The sequence below is a fragment of the Pristiophorus japonicus genome, chromosome 2 (genome assembly GCF_044704955.1).
Source record: "Pristiophorus japonicus isolate sPriJap1 chromosome 2, sPriJap1.hap1, whole genome shotgun sequence".
NCBI classification, from domain to species: Eukaryota; Metazoa; Chordata; class Chondrichthyes; family Pristiophoridae; genus Pristiophorus; species Pristiophorus japonicus.
In genome coordinates this window covers 90,814,693-90,837,115 of record NC_091978.1, presented here as the reverse complement: position 1 = coordinate 90,837,115, position 22,423 = coordinate 90,814,693, and the positions used below count along the sequence as shown (strand labels likewise).

The window sequence follows — 22,423 nt, the reverse complement described above, 5'->3', positions numbered from 1 at the left end:
GCCCTATTGTTTCTCTAGTTTGATGTATAAAACTTTGCCATTTTTGTTTCACAGAGGACTGGGATATATTAGATACTGAAGGAAATGAGCGACTTACAGGGCTGGAAGACTTTGCTTCGTTAGCTGAGCCCCTTGGATTGAATGACAGCAAATTGATTCCAGATGCAGTCCAATTTCCAGAACAGGATCCTCTTGGAGCATCAGTTGCCTCTGATAATACAGAGGACATGCTTTTCAAGAAAGGTAACAGTAGCCATGATTACACATCTGTTTTAGAAGTAATAATTTGTGCATGATGGTGCCATGGTATCGCAATCAATAGAACACATCATAGAATGGCAGGATATAATGCATTTATCAATTCAGCGAAAATTAAGGGCACCAAATAAAGGCCGCAGGGAGATACCGAAAGCTATTATGTGTTGCCTCAAGTTGCCTTTTTGCACCTGCTGTTTGTTGGTTTCAGGCATAGCGTGGTTAGGAAGTCTCTTGCATGCTCTCTTAATGAGACATGGTGCATACCAAGGCCACACCATAAGGAAATAATAGAAAGTACCTGTTTCTTTATTTTAAAAATATCAAGTTTTCTGCATAAATTCATTTTAGTTATATTGATAATTTATCTTCTGAAAATGACTAAAGAAGCAAAAAGAGTTATTTAAGGCTCAAAATTGCCCAGGAGTTGCTCCGTTTTTTTTTGGAGTAACTTGATTTTTCTGGAGTACCTTAAAAATCCCCATTTTGCACATTCAATTTTCGCCAATGTAAGTGAGTTAGTTAGGATTTTTTTAGTTTAGTTTAGATTTTTTCAAAAGGGGACGTTACCAGCCACCTATGGCCATTTAGGCCACTTCGGACAGCTAATAGTTACTCCAAACTAACTTAGGCCAGCATGTGTGGCCACACAGAAAACCCTTGAGGAGAGTTAAGAAATCAGTGCAGTTAGGTACATCGGAGGGCAACAGAACTTAATGACTTGACTAAAGAATGTGAATAGGATCAAACAGCTATACAGGACATCATATGACAAACTTCGCAAAGTTAATTTACTCTACAACAGAAGCATTCATGGAAGCATAAACTACAAAAATAAAAGAAGTAAAGAGACAAAACATGTTTACATAATTTTTTCAAAATATCCAAATAAAAAATAAAAGTACCTCCTGCTCGTAATTCTTATGTTCTTCTGTTCTCCCAACCGCCTAAGCTCACTCACCATCAGCCCACCCCTTACAAACAAGCCTACCTCCCGGGGTTGTGGATCAGACCCTCCAGGATCAGAACAGTACCTAGGGTCAAAGATCGGACACGTCTGGGGATCAGATCTTCCTTAGAGGTCAGGGATCGGACTGCCCATGGGATCGGAACCCCCTACCCCGTTGGGGTCGATGATCGAACCTACCCTGCAGTTCGGAATTACCCTCCCCGCACCCCCAGATCAAAACTTTTTCTCACCCCACCCCGCCCCGGCTTGGGCCCCGCACCAACCTGCTTGTTGTGACCTTCTAGCCCGAGAAGGCAGCGGGCCGGCCTGTGCGGGAGGCCACTCGGCCTGGGATAGGGGCGGGATGCATCGGGTCCCACGCTGCAGCACGCACACACAGGCTGGGGGCAGGAGCTACTGCACATGCACGCACACTCCAATGTGCATGTGGAGAGCTGCTGGCACTGTTTCTGATGCAGGGCCCTAGCTCCACCCCCCCCAATCAACTCGCCGTGCCAAGCCCCGGGAGAGGCAGCTCAACGGCCAGAATCGGGGGACATTTTTTCAGCCCGCAATGTCGCCGCATCTCTGGTGAATGCGCCGACAAAAGGGGTGGGCCAATTTTGAGCCCTTAAAGAGTGCAAGACTCCCTCTGCTTCCTTCCCTTCCCAGATCCCCCTAAACCACGCAAATAGGAGAGTGAGCTTGTGCTTGTGTTCCCAAGCCAATGCTAGTGATACAGATTGAATCTCCCTTTGTATAGCACCCTCAGGACCTGGCCTGTGCCAAATAAGGGATTTTGCTGGATAAAGGGAGGTCAAAGGACGGGGGGTGGGACGGGAAGGCTGCCCGAGGTCGGGGAGTGGGGGTAGGAGGTCGGTGCCCCGGGTGGGTCTGAAGTGTTGGCAGGCCCCGGCAGGCTGCGTGTCGGCACGGCCCCAAAGTTGGGGTGGAGGTCGGCCGCGTTCTGCGCCCCCAGCCACCAGAATCATGCCGGACGAGGGGTGGTGCCGGATAAGGGAGGTCCAACCTGTACTCTGAACTGGCCATGAGGATGGTGTGAAAGTAGTTCAGTAATGAATATAATTTTTACTCCATTTGTGGCAGCATGGCTGATACCAGCAACTCAGTAATATGAGGGTTTCAACCTACATGTGTGAATTGCCATCTTGAACTCTTGCTGCCAGTTGTATGGCTTGGAAAAAAAATGAAAAGTGAATGCAAGAAACTGAACAAAGCTTCTCATTCATCCACTTTGGTGGGAGATTGACACTGATTTCAATTTATTTTTTTTTCTTGATTATGTTTTGTCTTGAAATAAGATCTGAAGATATTTTTAACATCTTTCCTTTGTTAGGTTTAAATAGATCTGATGAGAAAGCATACTCTAGACTGACTTTGGGTGAACAAGCTGCGTCTCTCCGGGACACCCAGGAAAGAGTTCTTGCTCTCCAGCGTATCACAATGGCTATGCAAATTCTTTTAGCACATACCATGGTTATGAAAGCTTTATCGTTGATCTCTGTAAGGTATGTGATCAATTTGACTACTTTCTCAGTACTCATGAATGTTGAAATTAATCATTGTCCTTTAATCATATTGATTTACTGGTTTACTGTACCATCAAATCAACCTTTAACCATTACATTATAAAGGGGCAAGTGTAGGCAGCATTTGTGAATGTCATGAATTGGCTTATTTATGGTGGGCAATAAATTCTCATAATTGTCATGTGTTCAATTGCCTCATCAAAATGCTCCCCTATCCCCCATTTCTCAAACACATTGGCAGTTGCTTTAATATTAAATACAAACCTCCTTATTCTCCAATTGACGTTTAAATTGACTAGAAATATTTTTTCAATTGATCTTAGTGAGGGAAAGAGAAAAAATTCTACAGGTGCAACATCCCGAATCCGAAAACCGGAATTGACGAAAAACCTGACATTTTGCGCAAAACTAATGGAGTATTCCGGAATCCGGAATTATTGTCCGAAAATCAGATATTTTGAGGCAAAACCCAAAATCCGGCATGGATTCGGTCTAGGATTCCGGGTTTCAGACAAGAAAATCAAGTCTGAAATCCGGAATCCTCGATGAAATCCGTGCCGGATTTTGGGTTTTGACGAATTTCAGACCTTGCCGCTCAAAATCCGGCATGGATTCGATCGAGGATTCCAGATTTCAGGCTCTTGATTTTCTTGTTTGATATCCGGAAAAACCCCAAAACCGGAACGGAGTCAGTCTCGAGGATTACGGATTCTGGACGTTCTACCTGTACCACCACTGTGGTATAAAATTTTACCATTTGAAAGATGCTTTCATAGAATCATAGAATAATACAGAAAGAGGGTATTCAGCCTATCGTGTCTATGCCAGCTCTTTTGAAAGAGCTATCCAATTAGTCCCACTCCCCTGCTCTTTCCTCATGTCCTGCAAATTTTCTCCTTTCAAGTATTTATCCAGTTACCTTGGAAAGTTATTATTGAATCGACTTATCATCCTTTCAGGCAATGCTTTCCAGATCATCATAACTCGCTGTGTAAAAAAAAGTTTTTCCTAATGTCCCCTCTGCTTCTTTTGCCAATTACCTAAAATCTTTGTCCTCTGGTTACTGGCTCTTCTGCAATTGGAAACAATTTCTCCTTATTCACTGTATCAAAACCTTCATGATTTTGAACATCTCTATCAAATGTCCCCTTAACCTTCTCTGCTCTAAGGAGAACAACCCCAGTTTCTCTAGTCTCTGTACATAACTGAAATCTTTCATCTTTGATACCATTCTAAATCTCCTCTGTACCTCCTCTAAGACCGTGACATCCTCCCTAACGGATGGTGCCCAGAATTGGCCATAATACTGCAGCTGTGTCCCCTGGTTCTGGACTTCCCCAACATCAGGAACATTCTACCCGCATCTAACCTGTCCCGTCCCGTCAGAATCTTATATGTTTCTATGAGATCCCCTCTCATCCTTCTTAACTCCAATGTATAAAGGCCCAGTTGATACAGTGTTATATAAATATTTAGGATAACATCCTTGTTTTTCATAAAATAGAATGGTTACAGCACGGAAGAAGGTCATTTGGCCCGTCGAGCCTGTGCCGACTCTCCGCTAGTCCCACTCCCCTGCCCTTTACTTGTAGCCCTGCAAATCTTTTTCCTTCAGATACTTATCCAACTCCCTTTTGAAAGATAACATTGAGTCTGCCTCCACCATCCTTTCAGGCAGTGCATTCCAGATCTTAACCACTCGCTGGTTAAAGTTTTTTCTTACCCTGCCTTTAGTTTTTTTGCCAGTCACCTTAAATCTGTGTCCTCTGGTTCTCGATCCTTCTGCCAATGGGAACAGTTTCTCTCCATCTACTCTGTTCACACCCCTCAAGATTTTGAACACCTCTATCAAATCTCCTCTGAATCTTCTCTGCTCCAAGGAGAACAACCCCCAGCTTTCCAGTCTATCAATGTAACTGAAGCCCCTCATTCCTGGAATCATTCTTGTAAATCTTTTCTGCGCCTACGCTAAGGCCTGCACATCCTTCCTAAAGTGTGGTGCCCAGAATTGGACATGCTACTCCAGTTGGGGCCAAACCAGCGTTTCATACAGCTTTATCATAATTTCCACACCTTTGTACTCTATACCTCTTTTTTGAAGCCCAGGCTCCCATAAGCTTCTTAACGTGCTTTCTCAACCTGCGCTGCCACCTTCAACATAGATACAAAGAAAATAGGTGCAGGAGTAGGCCATTCGGCCCTTCGAGCCTGCACCACCATTCAATAAGATCATGGCTGATCATTCCCTCAGTACCCCTTTCCTGCTTTCTCTCCATACCCCTTGATCCCTTTAGCCATAAGGGCCATACCTAACTCCCTCTTGAATATATCCAATGAACTGGCATCAACAACTCTCTGCGGCAGGGAATTCCACAGGTTAACAGCTCTCTGAGTGAAGAAGTTTCTCCTCATCTCAGTCCTAAATGGCCTACCCCTTATCCTAAGACTGCATCCCCTAGTTCTGGACTTCCCCAACATCGGGAACATTCTACCCGCATCTAACCTGTCCCGTCCCGTCAGAATCTTATATGTTTCTATGAGATCCCCTCTCATCCTGCTAAACTCCAAAGTATAAAGGCCCAGTTGATCCAGTCTCTCCTCATATGTCAGTCCTGCCATCCCGGGAATCAGTCTGGTGAACCTTCGCTGCACTCCCTCAATAACAAGAATGTCCTTCCTCAGATTAGGAAACCAAAACTGAACACAGTATTCCAGGTGAGGCCTCACACAAGGCCCTGTACAATTGCAGTAAGACCTCCCTGCTCCTATACTCAAATCCCCTAGCTATGAAGGCCAACATACCATTTGCCTTCTTCACCGCCTGCTGTACCTGCATGCCAACTTTCAATGACTGATGAACCATGACACCCAGGTCTCGTTGCACCTCCCCTTTTCCTAATCTGCCGCCATCCAGATAATATTCTGTCTTCGCGTTTTTGCCCCCAAAGTGGATAACCTCACATTTATCCACATTATACTGCATCTGCCATGCGTTTGTTCACTCACCTAACCTGTCCAAGTCACCCTGCAGACTCTTAGCGTCCCCCTCACTGCTCACACCGCCGCCAGTTTAGTGTCATCTGCAAACTTGGAGATATTACACTCAATTCCTTCATCCAAATCATTGATATATATTGTAAAAAGCTGGGGTCCCAGGACTGAGCCCTGCGGCATTCCACTAGTCACTGCCTGCCATTTTGAAAAGGATCCGTTTGTCCCAACTCTCTGCTTCCTGTCTGCCAACCAGTTCTCTATCCACGTCAGTATATTACCCCCAATACCATGTGCTTTGATTTTTCACACCAATCTCTTATGTGGGACCTTGTCAAAAGCCTTTTGAAAGTCCAAATATACCACATCCACTGGTTCTCCCTTGTCCACTCTACTATTTACATCCTCAAAAAATTCCAGAAGGTTTGTCAAGCATGATTTCCCCTTCATAAATCCATGCTAACTTGGACCGATCCTGTCACTGCTTTCCAAATGTGTTGCTATTTCATCCTTAATAATTGATTCCAACATTTTCCCCACTACTGATGTCAGGCTAACCGGTCTATAATTACCTGCTTTCTCTCTCCCTCCCGTTTTAAAAAATGATATTACATTAACTACCCTCCAGTCCATAGGAACTGATCCAGAGTTGGAAAATGATCACCAATGCATCCATTATTTCTAGGGCCACTTCCTTAAGTACTCTGGGATGCAGACTATCAGGCCCCGGCGATTTATCGCCGTCAATCCCATCAATTTCCCAAACACAATTTCCCGTCTAATAAAGATATCCTTCAGTTCCTCCTTCCCACTAGATACTCGGTCCCCTAGCACTTCCAGAAGGTTATTTGTGTCTTATGCATACATGCCCCCAGGTCTCTCTGTTTGTGCACCACTTGAGGATTGTACCATTTAGTTTATACGTCCTCGCCTCATTCTTTCTACCAGAATGTATCACGTCACACTTTTCTACGTTAAATTTCATCTCCCACATGTTTGTCCATTTCATTAGTCTGTCCTAGTCTTCTTGAAGTCAATCACTCTCCTCCTGACTGTTCACTATACTTCCAAGTTTTGTGTCATCTGCAAATTTTGAAATTGTGTCCCGTACACCCACAATCAAGTCAATATTGTGCCGAAAATTCCGGCCTCGCTGATTGGAAAACCGCAAATGTAATGCTCTTATTTAAAAAAGGAGGCAGACAAAAAGCAGGAAACTATAGACCAGTTAGCCTAACATCTGTGGTTGGGAAAATGTTGGAGTCCATTATTAAAGAAGCAGTAGCGGGACATTTGGAAAAGCATAATTCAGTCAGGCAGAGTCAGCATGGATTTATGAAGGGGAAGTCATGTTTGACAAATTTGCTGGAATTCTTTGAGGATGTAACGAACAGGGTGGATAAAGGGGAACCAGTGGATGTGGTGTATTTGAACTTCCATAAGGCATTTCACAAGGTGCCACATAAAAGGTTACTGCACAAGATAAGAGCTCACAGAGTTGGGAGTAATATATCAGCATGGATAGAGGATTGGCTAATTAACAGAAAACAGAGTTGGGATAAATGGTTCATTCTCAGGTTGGCAATCAGTAACGAGTGGGGTGCCGCAGAGATCAGTGCTGGGACCCCAACGACTTGGATGAAGGGACCGAGTAATGTAGCCAAGTTTGCTGACGATACAAAGATGGGAGGAAAAGCAATGTGTGAGGAATTCACAAAAAACCTGCAAAAGGACATAGACAGGCTAAGTGAGTGGGAAAAAATTTGGCAGATGGAGTATAATTTTGGAAAGTGTGAGGTTATGCACTTTGGCAGAAAACAATCGAAGAGCAAGTTATTATTTAAATGGAGAAAAATTGCAAAGTGCTACAATACAGCAGGACCTGGGGTTCCTGGTGCATGAAACACAAAAGATTAGTATGCAGGTACAGCAAGTGATCAGGAAGGCCAATGGAATCTTGGCCTTTATTGCAATGGGGTTGGAGTATAAAAGCAGGGAAGTCTTGCTACAGTTATACAGGGTATTGGTGAGGCCACACCTGGAATACTGCGTGCAGATTTGGTTTCCATATTTATGAAAGGATATACTTGCTTTGGAGGCAATTCAGAGAAGGTTCACTTGGTTTCTGAGATGAGGGGGTTGACTTATGAGGAAAGGTTGAGTAGGTTGGGCCTCTACTCATTGGAATTCAGAAGAATGAGAGGTGATCTTATCGAAATGTATAAGATTATGAGGGTGCTTGACAGGGTGGACGCAGAAAGGATGTTTCCACTGATAGGGGAGACTAGAACTAGGGGGCATAATCTTAGAATAAGAGGCCGCCCATTTAAAACTGAGATGAGGAGGAATTTCTTCTCTGATGGTTGTAAATCTGTGGAATTCATTGCCTCAGAGAGCTGCGGAAGCTGGGCCATTGAATAAATTTAAGACAGAGATAGACAGTTTCTTAACTGATAAGGGAATAAGGGGTTATGTTTGACAAATATGCTGGAATTCTTTGAGGATGTAACGAACAGGTGGATAAAGGAGAAAGGAGAACCAGTGGATGTGGTGTATTTGGACTTCCAGAAGGCATTTGACAAGGTGCTACATAAAAGATAAAAGTTCACGGGGTTGGAGATAATATATTAGCATGGATGGAGGATTGGCTAACTAACAGAAAACAGAAAGTCGGGCTAACTGGTTCATTCTCAGGTTGGCAATCAGTAACTAGTGGGGTGCAGCAGGGATCAGTGCTGGGACCCCACCTATTTACAATTTATATTAACGACTTAGAAGAGGGACTGAGTGTAAGGTAGACAAGTTTGCTGCTGATACAAAGATGGGAGGAAAAGCAATGAATGAGGAGGACACAAAAAATCTACAGAAGTACAGACAGGCTAAGTGCGCAAAAATTTGGCAGATGGATTATAATGTTCGAAAGTGTGAGGTCATGCACTTGGGCAGAAAAAAATCAAAGAGCAAGTTATTATTTAAATGGAGAAAAATTGCTGTGTGCTGCAGTACAGCGGGACCTGGGGGTACTTGTGCATGAAACACAAAAGGATAGTATGCAGGTACAGCAAGTGATCAGGAAGGCCAATGCAATCTTGGCCTTTATTACAAAGGGGAAGTCTTGCTACAGTTATACAGGATACTGGTGAGGCCACACTTGGGATACTGCGTGCAGTTTTGGTTTCCGTATTTATGAACGGATATACTTGCTTTGGAGGCAGTTCAGAGAAGGTTCACTCGGTTGATTCAGGTGACGAGGGGGTTGACATGAGGAAAGGTTGAGGAGGTTGAACCTCTACTCATTGGAATTTAGAAGAATGAGAGGTGATCTTATCGAAACGTATAAGATTATGAGGGGGCTTGACAAGGCGGATTCAGAGAGGATGTTTCCACTGATAGGGGAGACTAAAGCTCGAAGGCATAATCTTAGAATATGGGGCGGCCCATTCAAAACAGAGATGAGGAGGCATTTCTTCTCTGAGGGTTTTAAATCTTTGGAATTCGCTGACTCAGAGAGCTGTGGAAGCTGGACATTGAATAAATTTAAGACAGAAATAGACAATTTCTTAAATGATAAGGGTTTACGGGAAGTGGACCTGAGTCCATGATCGGATCAGCCATGATCATATTAAATGGCGGAGCAGACTCGAGGAGCCGGATGGCCTACTCCTGCTCCTATTTCTTATGTTCCTATGTCCATACGAAGTCCGCAGGGACCTGGCGACGCCTCATAAAAGCCAGTTTTCGCATGCGCTAAAAACCGGCTTTTCCGATGTGTGAAGATTTCTTCGAAGAGGAGAGGTTGGGCTTTTTGCCCAGCGAATGTCCTTCAAACTTTTACAACTGCTAAAAGCAGGTGTATAACTTACTTTTACCAGTGTAAGAGTTTTAAAACATAGAAAAAATAATTGTAAACACTCAATTTTATATTAAAAAACACTGTCCATTAAGGTAAGTTTATAATTAACACAATTACAAGTGTGACGTCCGAAATCCGGAAACCTCGGGACCGAGTCCGTTCCGGATTCTGGCTATTTTCGGATTTCAGAACGTCTTTGCCTGGGCCGAGGAAGGAAAGTCGGTCGGGCCGCCGGAGGTTGGCGGGTGGGGGGGTCGGATGTCAGGCTGCCGGAGGTCGGGGAGGGTGGGGGGGTGCTGAGGCCGGGCTGAGGCCAGGTCGAGCGGCCGGAGGCTGGGTGAGGTCGGACGGCCGGAGATCAGGCTGTGGCACGGGAAAGCCAGGTGAGGTCGAGCCGAGGTCAGGTGGGCTGAGATCGGGCGGCCAGAGGTCAGGCCGCAGCGGGGTCAGGCAGCCGGAGGTCAGGCCGAGGCGGGGGGAGGTAGGGCGGCTGGAGGCCGGGGTAGGTCGAGGCGAGGTCGGGCTGCCAAGGCAGGGGAGTCTGGATTTTGGAACATTTTCCGGTTTCTGGACGACCCTACCCCTACCACGGATCGGCCCAGTGTTCGTATTCCGGAACATTCCAGATTCAGGAACTTTAGATTTTGGATGAAGGCATGAGAACCCTTACACTATGCAGCAGCATCAAAAGAAGCCCGGGGTGGGGGTGGTGCGGTGAGGTTGTTTGCCGAGCCCCTGTGTCTGGTCGAGGGAGCGATTCTGCTGGCCGACCCACAAGCCCGGTGAAGAGATGTTTGGTCTGTGGTGGGGTGATACTTTGAAAAAAATCGAAAATTAAAAAATTGCATTAGACTTCGTTACCCCAAATGTCCTCATTTGAATGCCTAGCTTCCTGATCGAAGCAAGACTATTGCGCATGCACAGACCTGGGTGTGGTCCATACTAGGGCGTCGAACAATGAAGTTTGTCCTGCTGTTTTGAGCTTCTTGCAAAGGTACAATTTAATCATGGGGGCAATACTGACCATGCCATACCTTGTGCAAGCCTTCTGCATGATGGTGCTGCGGAGGAGATGATTGATTCGCCGTCATCACATAAGGAACCTCAGAGCACATAGGATGATGGGCAGGAGGCCTTACCCACGTCTGGTATATCGAGACAGGCATTCATGCCTGCACCTGAGTGATGCACGACTGTGTGGGAAGGCTACGTTTCTGCAAAGAAGTTGTAACCGAGAACTGTGAGTTATTAAAGCAGACCTGTATCCGAGAAGTGTCAGGAGGACTGCTTTGTCAGTTGAAGTGAAGGTTACAGCTGCACTTTCATTTTATATGTTGTGTATCTGTAAAGCATGCACTCCCATATTCCGCCACCAAGGAGCGCATCCCCTGAAGTCCCAAGGGATCCCAGCATCCCTTGGGAGCACTGTATATAAGCCGGAACCCTAAGGCCTGTTCCTCACTCTGGAGTGTCTTAATAAAGACTGAGGTCACTGTTACTTTAACCTCCCTGTGTGCAGTCTCATCTGTGTTAGGAATACAATAACTGGCGACGAGTATACGAATCCAACGCAAAGATTCCGCAAACTGTGGGCATCCCGGAGAAGTTCTCGGAGGGTGAGGACTGGGAAGCCTATGTCGAACGGCTAGACCAGTACTTTGTAGCCAACGAGCTGGACGGAGAAGGAAGCGCTGCAAAAAGGAGAGTGGTCCTCCTCACGGTCTGCGGGGCACCCACCTACAGCCTCATGAAGAATCTTCTGGTTCCAGTGAAACCCACAGATAAGTCGTATGAGAAGCTGTGTATACGGGTTCGGGAGCATCTTAACCCGAGGGAGAGCATGCTGATGGCGAGGTATCGGTTCTACACGTGCCAGCGATCTGAAGGTCAGGAAGTGGCGAGCTATGTCGCCGAGCTAAGGCAACTTGCAGGACAATGTGAGTTTGATGGCTACCTGGAGCAGATGCTCAGAGACTTTTTTGTACTGGGTATTGGCCACGAGACCATCCTACGAAAACTTTTGACTAGAGACACCGACCCTCAGTAAGGCCATTGCGATAGCACAGGCGTTTATGTCCATCAGTGATAACAGCAAACAAATCTCTCCGCACACAAGTGCTAGCAATGTTCATAAAATAACTGGAACTGTGTTTGCGAGCAGAAATGTACAGGGCAGAAACCACGAGTCTGCAACTGCCAGCAGGCCTCAGGTGACCCAGATGACTCCGAGTCCGCAACAAAGGATGAATGCAAGGCAATTCACACCTTGTTGGCATTGTGGAGGCTTCCATTCAGCCTATTCATGCCGCTTCAAATAGTATGTTTGCAAGAGCTGTGGAACAATGGGGCACCTCCAACGAGCTTGCAGACGCGCTGCAAGCTCTGCAAAACCTGCTAACCACCACGTGGCAGAGGAAGATCGGTCCATGGTGGATCAAAGCAATTTCGAGCCTCAGAGAGAGGAGGCAGATGCTGAAGTACACGGGGTGCACACATTTTCGACGAAATGTCCACCTATAATGCTAAATGTAAAATTGAATGGCTTACTCGTAGCCATGGAACTGGACACTGGCGCTAGCCAATCCATCATGAGTAAAAAGATGTTTGAGAGACTGTGGTGCAACAAGGCACTCAGACCAGCCCTGAGCCCCATCCACACAAAACTGAGAACGTATACCAAAGAGCTCATCACTGTCCTGGGCAGTGCCGTGGTCAAGGTCACCTACGAGGGCACAGTGCACGAACTGCCACTCAGGATTGTCCCGGGCGATGGCCCCACACTGCTTGGAAGAACCTGGCTGGGCAAAATCCGCTGGAACTGGAATGACATCCGAGCGCTATCACATGTCGATGAGGCCTCATGTACCCAGGTTCTCAACAAATTTTCTTCCCTTTTTGAGCCAGTCATTGGAAACTTCTCCGGGGCAAAGGTGCGGATCCACTTGGTCCCTGAGGCACGACCCATTCACCACAAGGCGTGAGCGGTACCTCACATGATGAGGGAGAGACTGGAAATCGAACTGGACAGGCTGCAACGCGAGGGCATCATTTCCCCAGTGGAATTCAGCAAGTGGGCCAGCCTGATTGTTCCAGTACTCAAAAGTGATGTCACGGTCAGGATTTGCAGCGATTATAAAGTAAGTATTAATCGTTTCTCGCTACAGGACTAATACCCGCTACCTAAGGCAGACGACCTATTTGCGACGTTGGCAGGAGGCAAGACGTTCACCAAGCTCGACCTGACTTAGGCCTACATGGCGCAGGAGCTGGAGGAGTCTTCGAAGGACCTCACCTGCATCAACACGCACAAGGGACTGTTTATCTACAACAGATGCCGGTTTGGAATTCGGTCGGCTGTAGCGATCTTTCAGAGAAACATGGAGAGCCTACTCAAGTCGGTACCACACATGGTGGTTTTTCAGGACGACATATTGGTCACGGGTCGGGAGACACTCGAGCACGTACAAAACCTGGAGGAGGTCCTCCAGCGACTGGATCGCGTAGGGCTGCGGCTGAAGAGGTCGAAATGCATCTTCATGGAAACAGAAGTGGAGTTTTTGGGGAGAAAGATCATGGCGGATGGGATTCAGCCCTCAGACGCCAAGACAGAGGCTATCAGAAACGCACCCAGGCCACAGAACGTCACGGAGCTGCGGTCGTTCCTGGGACTCCTCAACTATTTTGGTAACTTCCTACCGGGGTTAAGCACCCTCTTAGAGCCCCTACATGTGTTATTGCATAAAGGTGAGAAAGCCAGAAACATTTTATGCTCCAACAAGCTGCTTGTATTGTATAACCCGTGTAAAAGACTTGTGCTAGCATGTGATGCGTCGTCGTACGGAGTCGGGTGTGTATTACAACAAGCTAACGTTGCGGGGAAGTTGCAACCTGTCGCCTATGCCTCCAGGAGCTTGTCTAAGGCCGAGGGGCCCGACAGCATGATTGAGAAAGAGGCATTAGCGTGTGTGTTCGGGGTAAAGAAAATGCATCAGTACCTGTTTGGCCTCGGATTTGAGCTGGAAACCGATCACAAGCCCCTCATATCCCTGTTCGTTGAAAACAAAGGGATAAATACTAATGTCTCAGCCCGCATATAAAGGTGGGCACTCGCACTATCAGCATATAACTATACCACCCGCCATAGGCCAGGCACCGAGAGCTGTGCGGATGCTCTCAGCCGGCTACCATTGCCCACCACGGGGGTGGAAATGGCGCAGCCTGCAAACTTGTTGATGGTGGCGCAGCCCGCAGACTTGTTGATGGTGGCGCAGCCCGCAGACTTGTTGATGGTCATGGAAGCGTTTGAAAATGATAAATCACTTGTCACGGCCCGCCAGATTAGGACTTGGACCAGCCAAGATCCTCTGCTGTACCTAATAAAAAACTGTGTACTGCATGGGAGCTGGGCCAGCATCCCCGTTGAAATGCAAGAGCTAATCAAGCCGTTCCAGCGGCGGAAGGACGAGCTGCCATTCAGGCAGACTGCCTATTGTGGGGTAACCGCGTAGTGCTACCTAAAAAGGGCAGGGAGACGTTCATCTTGGATCTCCACAGCACACACCCAGGTATAATAATGATGAAAGCAATAGCCAGATCCCACGTGTGGTGGCCTGGTATCGACTCTGTTTTAGAGTCCTGTGTACGTCAATGCAGCATGTGTGCTCAGTTGAGCAACGCGCCCAGAGAGGCACAACTAAGTTTGTGGTCCTGGCCCTCCAGACCATGGTCGAGGATCCGTGTCGATTAAGCGGGCCCGTTTCTCGGTAAAATGTTCCTGGTGGTGGTGGTTTTTCAAAATGGATTGGATGTGAAATAATGTCGGGAAGCACCGCCACCACCACCATTGAAAGCCTGAGGGCCATGTTTGCCACCCACGGCCTACCTGTGACATACTGGTGAGTGACAACGGGCCATGTTTCACCAGTGCCGAATTTAAAGAATTCATAACCCTCAATGGGATCAAACATGTCACCTCGGCCCCGTTTAAACCAGCCTCCAATGGGCAGGCAGAGCGGGCAGTACAAACAATTAAACAGAGCCTTAAACGAGTCACAGAAGGCTCACTCCAAACCCGCCTGTCCCGAGTACTGCTGAACTACCGCACGAGACTCCACTCGCTCATAGGGGTGCCCCCGGCTGAGCTACTCATGAAAAGGACACTTCAAACCAGACTCTCGCTGGTCCACCCCAACCTGCATGATCAGGTAGAGAGCAGGATGCAGCAACAAAATGTAAACGATGGTCGCGCCACTGTGTCACGGGAAATTGATCTGAATGACCTTGTGTATGTGCTAAACTATGGACATGGTCCCAAGTGGATCGCGGGCACGGTGATAGCTAAAGAAGGAAGTAGGGTGTTTGTAGTCAAACTAGACAATGGACAAATTTGCAGAAAGAACCTGGACCAAACGAGGCTGCGGTTCACAGACTGCCCTGAACAACCCATAGCAGACACCACCTTTTTCGAGCCACAACACATATCCAAAGGATCAATGACAGCACCCCAGACCAGGAAATTGAACCCATTACGCCCAACAGCCCAGTAAGGTCCGGCTCGCCCTGCAGGGCCAACAACACGCCAGCCCAGCGAGGGCACAGCCAACACACCAGAACAGACATTTCTACCGAGGCGGTCCACCAGGGAAAGAAAAGTTCCCCACCGCCTCACCTTGTAAATAGTTTTCACTTTGACTTTGGCGGGGGAGTGATGTTGTGTATCTGTAAAGCATGCACTCCCATATGCCGCCACTAGGGAGCGCATCCCCTGAAGTCCCAAGGGATCCCAGCATCCCTTGGGAGCACTGTATATTAGCCGGCTCCTAAGGCCTGTTCCTCACTCTGGAGTATCTTAATAAAGACTGAGGTCACTGTTACTTTAACCTCCCTGTGTGCAGTCTCATCTGTGTTAGGAACACAATATTATGCATCTGGATCATTCCAGGCCACAACTGGGGATGTGTGCGCCATTTCTCAACATACAACACATATCTGCATTTGGCAGGTGACTGCTGCACTATATACCCGGAGGAATGACTACATAAAGTTCCCCATGACCACCCAGACAATGCATGATGGGGCTGTGGGATTCTCTAGGATTGCTGGCTTCCCAAAGGTACAGAGCTGCATTGATTGTACCCACATTGCGAGCACCTTTGGAGGATTCCGAGATGTACAAGAACAGAAAAGGCTTCCACTCCGTGAATGTGCAGCTCATCTGTGAAGACATGCATCGCATCATGTCAGTTGATGCGAGCTGCCCTGGGAGCACCCATGATGTGTTCATCCTACGTGAGAGCGCTATATCTGCCATGTTTCAACAGCAGCCAAAAGGACAGAGCTGGCTGCTGGGACACAAAGGGTACGGCCTCGCCGCCTGGCTCATGGCGCCCTTTTGCATAAACCGGACGAAAGCTGACCGGGAATACAACATGTCGCACATTGCGACGCGCAGCATAATAGAGAGGACCATTGGCATCTTGAAGAAGCATTTCCAATGCCTGCATCATTCTGGAGGCTACTTGCAATACTTCCATGAGATTGTCGGTCAGTTCACTGTTCTGTGCTGCATGCTGCATAACTTAGCCATCATGAGGCAGCAGCAGCTGGTAGTAGAAGACCCACCTGAGGTGAGAGTGGCTGATGTTGATGAGGAACATGCAGATGATGAGGAGGAGGAGGAGGAAGCCATGCAACTACCTGAACCCGGAGCATGACGGCGGAGGAGGGCGGGCCGTCGTGCCCCTTTATCGATTGCTCGAGTCTTGCCCCATCTCTGAATGCTTTGCTGCCTGAAGGCTCAGCGGCAACTATTCCACATGGACCATGTTTACTGTTCGTACCTGTTCCGTAATGTGTTGTGTTAATGGAACAAATAATGGAAATGATTCAGTTATAATTTAAAATATATATTTTATTCAAACGTTTAACACTTGTTTGTACTTAACTTCAATAAAATTATTCTTGTATCAAACTTTAAAGTTTTCAATTAAGATCACTTACAAACTTTTAAACTTATAAATTTACATCATTTACAAACAACTTTTAATTTGATAACAGTTACAACAGCAACAATAATAATAATAACAGCAAAGAAAGGCTGCACCCATCTCTCCTCCACCTTATTCTAAGACCGCCCGCTGCCCTTGGTCTTGTTGACTCCACCCCCCCCCGCAGGGGGTGGCGCAGCGTTTCTCGGGTTGGTACCAAGCTTATTCTTTCGAACATCTCAAGTAATGCACACTTCTTGATGGGGGGCAGCAGGGGTGGGGGGTGCTGGCAGGCGGTAATGTGGAAGGCCCGGCTTGGGCCTCTTCAGAGGCTGGTCTGGGGATTGGAGTGGGAGTGGCAGTTGATTCTGTCAATGGGCGCGGGGTCTGGGCGTGTTCCCTTATTACAGCAGCTAATTCTGACATTCCCTCCCTCGTGTACCCTGTCTCAACTACCTCCCTCATGTTCGCCAACAGTGTATCAGCTGCCTGCGATATTCCCTCCCTCATGTTCCCATTTCTTGTGAGAGTGTTGTTGCTTCTCTCGACAGTCCATATACCTCATCACCCACCCCACTGATGGTGTCCAGGAGTCATTGTGTAAGGTCAATGCTCTCTGCACTCATTGCCATCATCTGAACCACATCTGTTAGATCCCGCACCTCAGCAGAGCGCTGTCGAACTCTCCTTCCCCTTCTCATCCTGGGTATGGCTCGCTGCATCCCACTGGGACCTGCAGCCTCGGACGGTGGGGCCCTGGGTGTGCCTCGCTGCATCCCACTGGAATCCGCAGCTTCAGAAGGTGAGGCCCTGGGTGTGCCTCGCTGCACTCCACTGGAATCCCCAATCTCAGACTGAGAGAAACCATGGAATGTTCCAACACTCGTCCCACTCAGGAAAGGGCCTGGCATCTCAATGGGCGGCACCTGCACCTCCTCCAGACTGAGTACAACAGTGGGGGCTTCATCCATCACCTCCCCTCACCCCCATGCTCTTGCTCTGGAAGGTGGGATTGGAAGATGTTCTCTTCAGGCTCATCCATGTCTGAATCATCATCTGCATCAGCTTCAGCCTCGACATGGTTGGCCTCAAGTTCTGCAAATTATAACAGAACAGACAAATGGTTAACAGCAGAGGAGGGGGCAGGGTAGCATGAGTAGGCTCACACAGCGCAGGCAGCAGGCTCATTTGAAGAACCACGTTGAATGATAGCACATTGCATCAACTGAAGCGTAGCTGACGGAGACATCCCCAGGAACCGAAGTATGGCTAGCCCGCGCAGTACTTAACATTTAGCAAAACCAGACGGTGGAATTTGCAGAACTTACCCTCTCCCTCGAGTATGGGCCCAGCTTGTGCAATGGTGGTTGCTTTTCTCCAGGCAGGACCCATCAAAGCAGCGACCCTGTCTTCCAAGTGTATCAGTGATGCAGATTTGCCTGGCCTCCTTCCGTTCGAGTTCTTTCCCTTTTGTTGTGTGCCACCTTCCTCTGCAAAGATGAAAGTATAACTTTTTAGAGAGGATATCTTTCTGCTGGGAGGGACATATACAGATAGTCACATTTACATAACATAGAAAATAGGTGCAGGAGTAGGCCATTCGGCCCTTCTAGCCTGCACCGCAATTCAATGAGTTCATGGCTGAACATGCAACTTCAGTACCCCATTCCTGCTTTCTCGCCATACCCCTTGATCCCCCTAGTAGACTTCATCTAACTCCTTTTTGAATATATTTAGTGAATTGGCCTCAACAACTTTCTGTGGTAGAGAATTCCACAGGTTCACCACTCTCTGGGTGAAGAAGTTTCTCCTCATCTCGGTCCTAAATGGCTTACCCCTTATCCTTAGACTGTGACCCCTGGTTCTGGACTTCCCCAACATTGGGAACATTCTTCCTGCATCTAACCTGTCTAAACCCATCAGAATTTTAAACGTTTCTATGAGGTCCCCTCTCATTCTTCTGAACTCCAGTGAATACAAGCCCAGTTGATCCAGTCTTTCTTGATAGGTCAGTCCCGCCATCCCGGGAATCAGTCTGGTGAACCTTCGCTGCACTCCCTCAATAGCAAGAATGTCCTTCCTCAGGTTAGGAGACCAAAACTGTACACAATACTCCAGGTGTGGTCTCACCAAGGCCCTGTACAACTGTAGCAACACCTCCCTGCCCCTGTACTCAAATCCCCTCACTATGAAGGCCAACATGCCATTTGCTTTCTTAACCGCCTGCTGTACCTGCATGCTAACCTTCAATGATTGATGTACCATGACACCCAGGTCTTGTTGCACCTCCCCTTTTCCTAATCTGTCACCATTCATATAATAGTCTGTCTCCCTGTTTTTACCACCAAAGTGGATAACCTCACATTTATCCACATTATACTTCATCTGCCATGCATTTGCCCACTCACCTAACTTATCCAAGTCACTCTGCAGCCTCATAGCATCCTCCTCGCAGCTCTCACTGCCACTCAACTTAGTGTCATCCGCAAATTTGGAGATACTACATTTAATCCCATCTAAATCATTAATGTACAGTGTAAACAGCTGGGGCCCCAACACAGAACCTTGCGGTACCCCACTAGTCACTGCCTGCCATTCTGAAAAGTACCCATTTACTCCTACTCTTTGCTTCCTGTCTGACAACCAGTTCTCAATCCATGTCAGCACACTACCCCCAATCCCATGTGCTTTAACTTTGCACATTAATCTCTTGTGTGGGACCTTGTCGAAAGCCTTCTGAAAGTCCAAATATACCACATCAACTGGTTCTCCCTTGTCCACTCTACTGGAAACATCCTCAAAAAATTCCAGAAGATTTGTCAAGCATGATTTCCCTTTCACAAATCCATGCTGACTTGGACCTATCATGTCACCTCTTTCCAAATGCGCTGCTATGACATCCTTAATAATTGATTCCATCATTTTACCCACTATCGATGTCAGGCTGACCGGTCTATAATTCCCTGTTTTCTCTCCCTCTTTTTTTAAAAAGTGGGGTTACATTGGCTACCCTCCACTCGATAGGAACTGATCCAGAGTCAATGGAATGTTGGAAAATGACTGTCAATGCATCCGCTATTTCCAAGGCCACCTCCTTAAGTACTCTGGGATGCAGTCCATCAGGCCCTGGGGATTTATCGGCCTTCAATCCCATCAATTTCCCCAACACAATTTCCCGACTAATAAGGATTTCCCTCAGTTCCTCCTCCTTACTAGACCCTCTGACCCCTTTTATATCCGAAAGGTTAGTGTCCTCCTTAGTGAATACCGAACCAAAGTACTTGTTCAATTGGTCCGCCATTTCTTTGTTCCCCGTTATGACTTCCCCTGATTCTGACTGCAGGGGACCTACGTTTGTCTTTACTAACCTTTTTCTCTTTACATATCTATAGAAACTTTTGCAATCCGTCTTAATGTTCCCTGCAAGCTTCTTCTCGTACTCCATTTTCCCTGCCCTAATCAAACCCTTTGTCCTCCTCTGCTGAGTTCTAAATTTCTCCCAGTCCCTGGGTTCGCTGCTATTTCTGGCCAATTTGTATGCCACTTCCTTGGCTTTAATGCTATCCCTGATTTCCCTTGATAGCCACGGTTGAGCCACCTTCCCTTTTTTATTTTTACGCCAGACAGGAATATACAATTGTTGTAGTTCATCCATGCGGTCTCTAAATGTCTGCCATTGCCCATCCACAGTCAACCCCTTAAGTATCATTCGCCAATCTATCCTAGCCAATTGCAATTGCATTGAATAAATGAAAATATTACTTACACTAACTACTTGACCAAGGTCCTGCCACTTCTTTTTGCACTGGCCTCCAGACCTCTACCATTGCACAGTAATCTTCTGCAAGTTGGTTCCAGCGTTTCTTCATTTCTTTTGGTGAAACTTTTATGTGACCTCTGCTGATGTCCAGCTCGTGGCATCTGGTCTCAATCACAGTAACTAGTGCCTCCACTTCATCCCTTCATCCTGTAAGAAATTCTTGGTCCTTGCGCCGTGTTGCATCTAGTTTTGCAGCTCGGATTTTTCCAATGAGAATTAAAGTTCTCGTGCACAACTGGCTCTTTAAAAATGGCCGAATGTAGAACAGGAACTGTACTGGGCATGCACGCCCATAGCAGTCACGTCAAAAATGTCCTTTTTTTTTTGCACATGCTCAGAAGGGGGCCATCACTTTTTCGCCGCAGACATTAGCCTCCACCCCACCCCCCCCCGAAGCTAAAGGACAAGCTGCGTGGCGCCAATTTCAAAAAATAGAACCGGGAAACTTGCTAGTTTTTTTTTTGAGTAGTCGGGGCCAAAATAAACAGACATAATTCTTGCAATATGCCGAAAAACAGCATTGGGGAAAATTGAGCCCAGTATGTTGGCCTTTATTCCAAAAGGATTTGAGTACAAGAGTAAAGATGACTTACTACAATTATATAGGGCTCTGGTGAGACCACAACTGGAATATTGTGTCTCCTTACCCAAGGAAGATTATACTTGCCATAGAGGGGTGCAACAAAGTTTCACCAGACTAATTCCTGGGATGGGGGGATTGTCCAATGAGGAGAGATTGAGTAAACTAGGCCTATATTCTCTAGAATTTAGAAGAATGAGAGGTGATCTCATTGAAACAAACAAAATTCTTCGAGGCCTTGCCAAGGTAGATGAGGAATCTCGAACCAGTGATCGCAGTCTCAGAATAATGGGTTGGCCATCTTGGACTGAGATGAGGATAAATTTCTTCGCTCAGGGTGGTGAATCTTTGGAATTCTCTTCCCCCAGAGGGCTGTGGTTGTTCAGTCGTTGAGTATATTCAAGACAGAGATCGATAGATTTTTGGATATTAAGGGATGTGGGGATAGTGCAGGAAAGTGGAGTTGAGGTAGAAGATCAGCCATGATCTTATTGAATGGCAAAGCAGTTTTTGAGGGAACGAATGGCCTTCTCCTCCTAATTCTTATGTTCTTATCTTCAAACTTTTAAATACCTCTATTTTAATTATCTCCAATTTCTCTACTACCTCATTCTTTACTGTAACATTGGCAGTGTCCTCTTCTTTAGTGAAGACAGATGCTTTAATAGCAGATTTTAAATCTCACCCTGTCTCGTCTTTGAACTCATGTTAAGGTCCTGGACCTGATGGCTTACATCCTAGGGTCTTAAGATAAGTGGCTGCAGAGATAGTGGATGCATTGGTTGTAATCTACCAGAATTCCCAAGTTTCGGGCCATGCCTAGAACGGCGCAGCCCCGACCTGGACGTCTGAAAGTGCGCCGAAAAAATACTTACATATTCTCCAGCTCCCTGCAGGTACTCTGGAGCTGGGCGCAGTGCAGCACGAGCTGTGGGGGGCGGAGCCAGGTCCCTGCGCTGAAAACAGTGCCGGGACCTCTGCACATGCGCGCTACAGTGGCCGTGCATGTGCAGTAGCTCCAGACTCCAGGCACCCAAAACTGTGTGGGAGGGGCCCGAAACACGCAGCCCCTAGCCCTGGCCGAATGGGCTCACTGGGGCGGCATGGATCAGGGCTGCACCTCCCACGCCCAGCTCCTGCTTCCTCCCTTCAGCTGGCTCTCTCAAACCCCCCCCCACAGCTCCCGCTCCGACCCCCCCCCCCCCCCCGACCCCCACTCTTTTTTCCCCCTCCCCCCCCTGGACCCGACTCGACTCCCGCTCCCGCGCCCCGGACTCGACTCGACTCCCGCTCCCCCGCCCCGGACTCCGACTTGACTCCCCCCCCCGGGACCCGACTCGACTCTTCCCACCCGATCCCCGCTTCTTCCCCTCCCGGACCCGACCCGACTCAACTCCTGCTTCCCCGCCCCAGACCTGACCCGACTCCTGACCCCCGGC

General features: G+C 47.5%; 1 protein-coding gene across 1 annotated transcript in view; it reads left to right on the top strand.

Moving 5' to 3' along the window:
* LOC139228820 (probable E3 ubiquitin-protein ligase HERC1) overlaps positions 1-22,423 on the top strand; it is a 426,955-nt gene that overhangs the window by 240,813 nt on the left and 163,719 nt on the right. Inside the window, exons 40-41 of the mRNA XM_070860235.1 lie at positions 55-243; positions 2,562-2,733. Coding sequence (XP_070716336.1) covers positions 55-243; positions 2,562-2,733 — 361 coding nt within the window. The remainder of the gene's footprint in view (positions 1-54; positions 244-2,561; positions 2,734-22,423) is intronic.